Source organism: Hemitrygon akajei, chromosome 28, assembly GCF_048418815.1.
Source record: "Hemitrygon akajei chromosome 28, sHemAka1.3, whole genome shotgun sequence".
Lineage (NCBI taxonomy): Eukaryota > Metazoa > Chordata > Chondrichthyes > Myliobatiformes > Dasyatidae > Hemitrygon > Hemitrygon akajei.
In genome coordinates, this window is record NC_133151.1 from 18117118 (window position 1) to 18123671 (window position 6554).

The window sequence follows — 6554 nt, forward strand, 5'->3', positions numbered from 1 at the left end:
ATGACCTCGCGTGGGTAATGACTTCATGCGTGTTCAAGTTCAACAGTGGGCGTGACAGGGAATGAGGAAAGGTGCAGCTGACTCATATTGTTTCATATCGCCAAATCATATTGTTTCTTCGCTCTACGTCACAGGTACACGGGCCTTTCACTAGGAGATGTGAAATTTTATCTAGTTACCGCTGTCAAAAGTATGCAGACCAAGCTGCGGAAGGCTCGCATCATTTATTTCACTGGGACAGTGTGGAGTAGTCCTTCGCGCCGCGGTGCACAGCCACCCCTGATATAAACCCAGGCTAACCTTGTGGCAATTTACAATGACCAATTAACCGCGTCCTTGGAGAGGGAACCGGAATACACGGAGAAAGCCCCACGCATTCCACAGGAAGGATACACAGAGACTCCTCACAGAGGACGTCAGAGTTGAACTCCCCGGGCCGCGCTAGCGTCACGCTGTTTTGTTACCAGGGCGCCCAAAGAGAACAATAAATAATTTGAGGGAAACACTCGGTGGAATTACTCAGCACTCACCTGCAGAATGAGCTTTGTTCACAGGTTTTAAAGTTACTTCTGTCTACAGCTTCTGTCGTGGCAATATAAAGAGTCACCCAGGCCAGTAGTACCTGCCGGAGGCTGAAAGGGAAACAAGTTTAAAAATTAGACCATACAGTGCAAAATGACGACAGCCTTCCCTCCGTAACTCAGCCGTGGACAGTCTCAAGCCTGGCCGTGAAAGGAGGAGGGTTGGGCACGGAGCTAGAAATCCCAAATCTGTAAAAACCCAGAGCTACAGAAACGCCAACAGAAGCTCCAAAGATGTTATCTCTGGGCGACACCTGGGGGCAACTTGAAAAGTCTGGCCCAGGACAGAGGAGAAACATGAGTAACTCTCCAAGGGAACAGACGCAAAATGCTGGAGGAATTCAACAAGTCAGGCAGATCTACGTATAAAAAGTAAATAGTCTCTACATTGGGTCCACCATTAAGGACTTCTGTCACCCAGGACATGTCCTCTTCTCATTGCCACCATCAGGGAGGAGGTACGGAAGCCTGAAGCCACACCGTCAGTGACTCAGGAACAGCTTCTTCCCCTCTACCATCAGATTTCCGAACGGCCAATGAAACGGTGAACACCACCTCGCTATTTTGCTCTCTTTTTGTAGTATTTATTGGAACTTTTGACAATTGGCTCAGTATATTTCACAGTACTGCTGTTGCAAAAACAACAGATTTCCCACCGTGCCTACGTGTCACTGATATGAAACCTGATTCTGACCCCAATCTGCTTCGGGATGGTGGTAATCCTCCCGCACCACTTTGATGCCGCCATGAGGCAGCAGTCTGCAAAATGGATTCAGTCCTGACCCAGGGCACCACCTGCATGACGTTTAAATGTTTCCCTGTGACTGTGCAAGCTCCCTCACGAAGTTATGGTCTCCTCCAACGCTCTAAAGACGTGCCAGCACGTGAGTACTTACTCCCGGTGTCAGTGGCAAGGAGGAGCAACGGGGAGTGGACGGCACGTGAGAGGTGGACAGACGATAAGTGGCACAGACCAAGCAGACAGCCAGAGCTAGGTTTTGTCTTTACACAGAGTGGTGGGTACATGGAACGTGCTGCCGGGGTGTGATAGAGGCAGGCTGTATGTATTCTGCTGCTGTAACTGTATGTTCCAAATGTGCTGTGTGTGACTGTTGGTGCTGGGCCCCAGAAGAACGCTGTTTCGTTTGGCTGTACTCGTGCGTCAGAGAGAAGTACAGCACAGAAGCAGGCCCTTCAGCCCATCTAGTCCGTGCCAAAACCACTTAAACGGCCTACTCCCATCGACCCGCACCGGGACCACAGCCCTCCGTACCCCTACGACCCATGTACCCATCTAAAAGTTCTCTAAAACCTCTTGCGCTGGCAGCTCATTCCACACGCTCACCGCCCGCGAGCTGAAGGGCTTGTAACGCGGCCATGCGGGGAGCGCAGCTTCTGGAAGCCACGATGATTTCGACGGGTTGAATAACCTCAAGTAAAGGGGAATGTTCCACCTCCAGAGTCCTGAGAAAAACATTAGTGGAAGCTCTTTCTCTAGCTTCCCTCCGAAATAAGTCCTCAGCCCCTTCTACACAGAACTCAGAGCTTCAGAGCTGCCCACTGACTTCACAGTCTGGACAGGACCCAACTGGAGAGCCGTTGCAGCGATATCCGGAAGAAACCGTCAGGAACACTCAGGCCAGGCAGCATCGATAGAAGTGTTAACTGCTTCCCTCTCCGCAGCTGCTGCCCGACCTGCTGACCATTTCGTTTCTTTCTCAGACCCACAGGGATAATGCGTGTTATTCTAACAAGACGGGGTGGGAGGGTGGACGTAATGTTATTGCAGAACCGAGGGGTTCAATTCCACCGCCGTCTGTAAGGAGACTGTATGTTCTCCCCGTGATTGCGTGGGGTTCCTCCCGCGGTTCAACGACGTGCCAGTTAGGAGGTTAACCTGTTGCTTGGGTGTATCCTAACCTGTCCTGTAATTAGGCTAGCGTTAAATAGGTGCGTCCCAGGGCAGCATGACTCGAGAGGCAGGAAGGGCTTGTTCCGCACAGTATCTCTAAATAAATTAATTCTTTATGTTGGTGGTAGAGACTCTTAGGTAGACTTGGGTGTCAGGGTGGAGATACATCTCTACCAAAGGAGGCGCGAGATACTCCTTCCCTCCGCTAGTCTGCAGGTCACCTTTGGGCAAGGCGTAGCACCTTCTTAGTGTTCCTTCCTTTCCCCCCCCCCACCCCCCCCAGCTCCGGATCAGGTCACGTGAAGCCGTAGGGGGCAGGTGGTGAGTGGTCGTACGAGCAGCCGGTGCAGATCACAAGTCCTGGTTCTGCGACCACTGACGCCAGGCTAGACAATCTCTGAAGAGTATTGATAATGGCTGGGCTCACCCGTCCTGTAAAGACACTGGCCAGAAGACGGCAACGGCAAGCCGCTGCTGTAGAAAGATTTTGCCAAGAACAATCACGGCCGAGGACCACGATCGCCCACGCGATACTACACAGCACCGAGCAAACGGACTTCAAAAGAGACACGGATTAAATAAAAATGGAGGATTACGGGCTATGCACAAAGGAAGGGCGAGACTGATGGTGGAGCAGGTTGATAAAGTTTGCGGGCTGGAGGCCCAGTACTGCTTTCTATCTGCTCCTGTTTACACAACCTCAGGAGGAGCCACGTTCCCTAAATTACAATGTAGGAAGTAGAATAGCCGATTTGCAAACAGCAAAAATAAACATATCGCATTAATAATGACAAAACTATCTGACGTACAGTACTATGTAAAAGTCTTAGGCACACACAAATATATTTAGAAAACTACGTTGCCTAGTTATATAACAAGTATGTAGCAATTTTATGCATTGCACAGTACTGCCACAAACCACATTTCATGACATCTGTGATAAACCAGATTCTGATCTGGGTCTCTATTGTGGACTGAGAGTGGGAAGGGGGCAGGGAGAGGGGAACCATGGTTAGGGAGAGGGGAGGGAGCAGGAAGCACCAGAGATATTCTATAATGATCAATAAACCAATTGTTTAGAATCAAATGACGTTGCCTGGTGTTTCTGGGCTGGGTGTGTCTGCACCCATGCCACCCTCCCCCCCCACTGCACCAAACACTCCTTCTCTGCCACCTGTCCCACACCATACCCAACATCCTTTGCTCCTGCCAGATTTACAAATCTGCTCTCCACCCCAGGTTGACAAACACAGGTTATGCACACACACACATACACATGTGCACGGGGCTGTATACTGAAGCAACAGACAAAATGGAGGAACTCAGCAGGTCAGGCAGCATCTTTAGAGGGAAACCACAGTGTTTCAGGTCAAGACCCTTAACCTAGTCCAGGAGGGTTTTAACCTGAAACATTAATGGCCCATTTCCATCCATAGGTGCTGACTGACCTGCTGAGTTCCTCCAGCTTTTCGTGCATTGCTCCAGGCTCCAGCATCTGCAGTCTCTTTTGGTCTGATATTGGTGGTTGGGGGGGGTCTGCTGCACAGGATCGAAGTAAGCTGCAGAAACATGTAAACTCAGTCAACTCCATCAGGGGCACCAGCCCCCACAGTATCCAGCGATGCCTCAGAAAGGTGGTGTCCATCATTAAGGGCCCCCTCACCCAGGACATGCCTCGTTCTCAGCTACCATCAGGGAGGAGTTACAGTACCCTAAAGGCACACACTGAACGTTTCAGGAACAGCTTCTTCCCCTCTGCCATCTGATTTCTGAAAGGACATTGAACCCATGAACACTACTTTTTTATTCCTATTTTTGCACCACTTATTCAGCTATTTTATATATAGATTTACTTAATTCCATTTTTCCTCTATTGCATAGTACTGCTGTCGCAAAGTTAAAAAAATTTCATGGCATATGCCAGTGATAGTAAACCTAATTATGATTTACACCATAAACACAAGAGATTTGGAAATCCAGAGTAACACACACACAGAAAATGCTGGTGGAACTCAGCAGGTCAGGCAGCATCTACTGAAATGAATAAACAGTCAACATTTTGGGTCGAGACCCCTTTACAGGACTGAGCAGGAAAGGGGAAGATCCCAGAATAAAAAGGTGGGGGGGGGGGGGAGGGGAAGGAGGATAGCTGGAAGCTGACAGGTGAAGCCAGGAATAATAAAGGGCTGGCGAGGAAGGAATCTGACAGGAGAGGAGAGTGGACCATAGGAGAAAGGGAAGCCAGGTGATGAGAGGCTAGAGTGGGGATGAGAGGACGAGGGGAGAGGGAGGTGATTTTTTTTTTCACCGAAAGGAGAAATCGACGTTCATGCCATCAGGTTGGGGGCTACCGAAACGGAATACATGGTGTTGCTCCTCCGCCTCATCTTAAACGTTTGGCCCCCAGGAAGTCCCACTTGTGGCAGACAGAGTGCTCGGCGAAGTGCCCCACTTTACGAAGAGTCTCAACGACGTAGAGGAGGACTCATCGAGAGCACTGGACACAATAGCAGACCTCAGGCAGAAGCGCGGCCTCACCTGGAAGGACTGTTTGGGGCCTTGAATAGATGTGAGGGAGGGGGTGTTGGGGCAGGTGTAGCACTGAGGGAGGAAAGGACAGACAAGGGGATCTCACAGGGTGCGATCCCTGCAAAAAGCCCAGAAGCAAAGGGGGGGGGGGGTACAGGTATGTTTAGTGGTAGGGTCCCTCTGGAGATGGCGGAAGCTGTGTGTGGGGGGGATAATGTGTTGAATGTGGAGGTGGTAGGCAAGGACAAGAGGCGCTCTACCCCTGTTAAGTACACAGACGTACACCCTTTAGTTTCACACGAGCAAGGAACTTCATGGCAACCCATGACAAAAAAAAGTGAACTGAATGCGGCTGCCAAGGAATAAATCCGATCTACTTCAGTGCACAGCCATCGGCTCTTTGAAGTGGCGGGCTCAGACCAACGAACTTTTCGGCTGAAAACAGCCAACTACAGGCGCTTCGGTCCATCTAGTCCGTGCTATCTAGTCCCATCGAGCAGTACTTGGGACCGTGGCGCTCCGTATCCCCCCCGCCCCCCACCTCGCACCTGAACTTCTCTGTAAGTGTGGACGAGTGGACCGATGCAAGAGCTTTGGAAACCGGAACAGGGAGCAGGGTCTCTTTTGTTCACCCACCTCCCCGGGAAAAAGGGGGCCTCAGGATGAAGCCCGCGGCCTCCATCCCTCCGGAGAGGGGAGGTGGGGGGATACAGTGTGGGGGAAGAGCCGGAGGGGGTGGGGGGAGCTCAAGGGGAGGCCAGAGACTCCCGGGCGGGACAGGAAGCCGCATCCCCGAGGCCCCCGTCAGGTGCAATTAAAGCGGGCACTCATGGGGCCGCCCCGACCCTGGACTTAGGCCCACGCGATGCAAGGGGGCTGCATGCACCCCTCCGGCCCCCGGTTCCCGAGCCCCGCGGCCGCCCTCCCCGACCACCCGAGGCCGCTTTACCTCAGCCGCCCTCCCGCCAGCGCCGCCATCTTGGGCCCCGACACTCGAAGCCGCTCTGTGTGACGTCGGCGCGCACCTGAGCGTCAGGCCGGGCCACGCCCCTTTCGCCCACGCTCGGCTTCTCAGCGCCGACACGTCAGCGTCCGCTGATTGGACGGAGTCAGCGCGGAGGTGGGACGGAAGAAGGGGGCTGGCCATTCGCGCGTTGCCAGGGGCGTGGGTTTACAATTGGCAAGCCGGTTGTCAACCTGAGACTGATTGGCTGCTGTGTGATTGACAGCCCGGGGGCCAACCCAAGTTTGATTGGCAGATACGGTTATATACCTTCCACTTTTATCATAGAAGCCGGCCCTTCGGCCCCTCCAGTCTGTGCCCAACTATTAATCTGCCTATTCCACCGACCTGCACCGGGACCATCGCCCTCCATATCCCTATTATACCTATCCAAACTTCTCTTAAGTTGAAATCGAACCGCTTCCGCAGGCAGCTTGTCCACCCTCAACGAGTGAAGAAGTTCCTGCTTATTTAAATATTAAATATTAAATATTTCGTCTTTCCACCCTTAACCCATGACCCAAAAAAA

General features: G+C 52.1%; 1 protein-coding gene across 4 annotated transcripts in view; it reads right to left on the reverse strand.

Moving 5' to 3' along the window:
* The window catches only part of LOC140717725 (neutral alpha-glucosidase AB-like), a 105983-nt gene extending 99899 nt beyond the window's left edge, over positions 1–6084 (reverse strand). For all 4 annotated transcript variants that reach the window (XM_073031413.1, XM_073031412.1, XM_073031410.1 and 1 more), the window contains exons 1-2: positions 5972–6084; positions 531–632 (exon numbers count right to left, since the gene is read on the reverse strand). In XM_073031413.1, coding sequence (XP_072887514.1) covers positions 531–632; positions 5972–6000 — 131 coding nt within the window. In that variant the 5' untranslated portion in view covers positions 6001–6084. The remainder of the gene's footprint in view (positions 1–530; positions 633–5971) is intronic.
* Between the last annotated feature and the right edge of the window lie 470 nt (positions 6085–6554).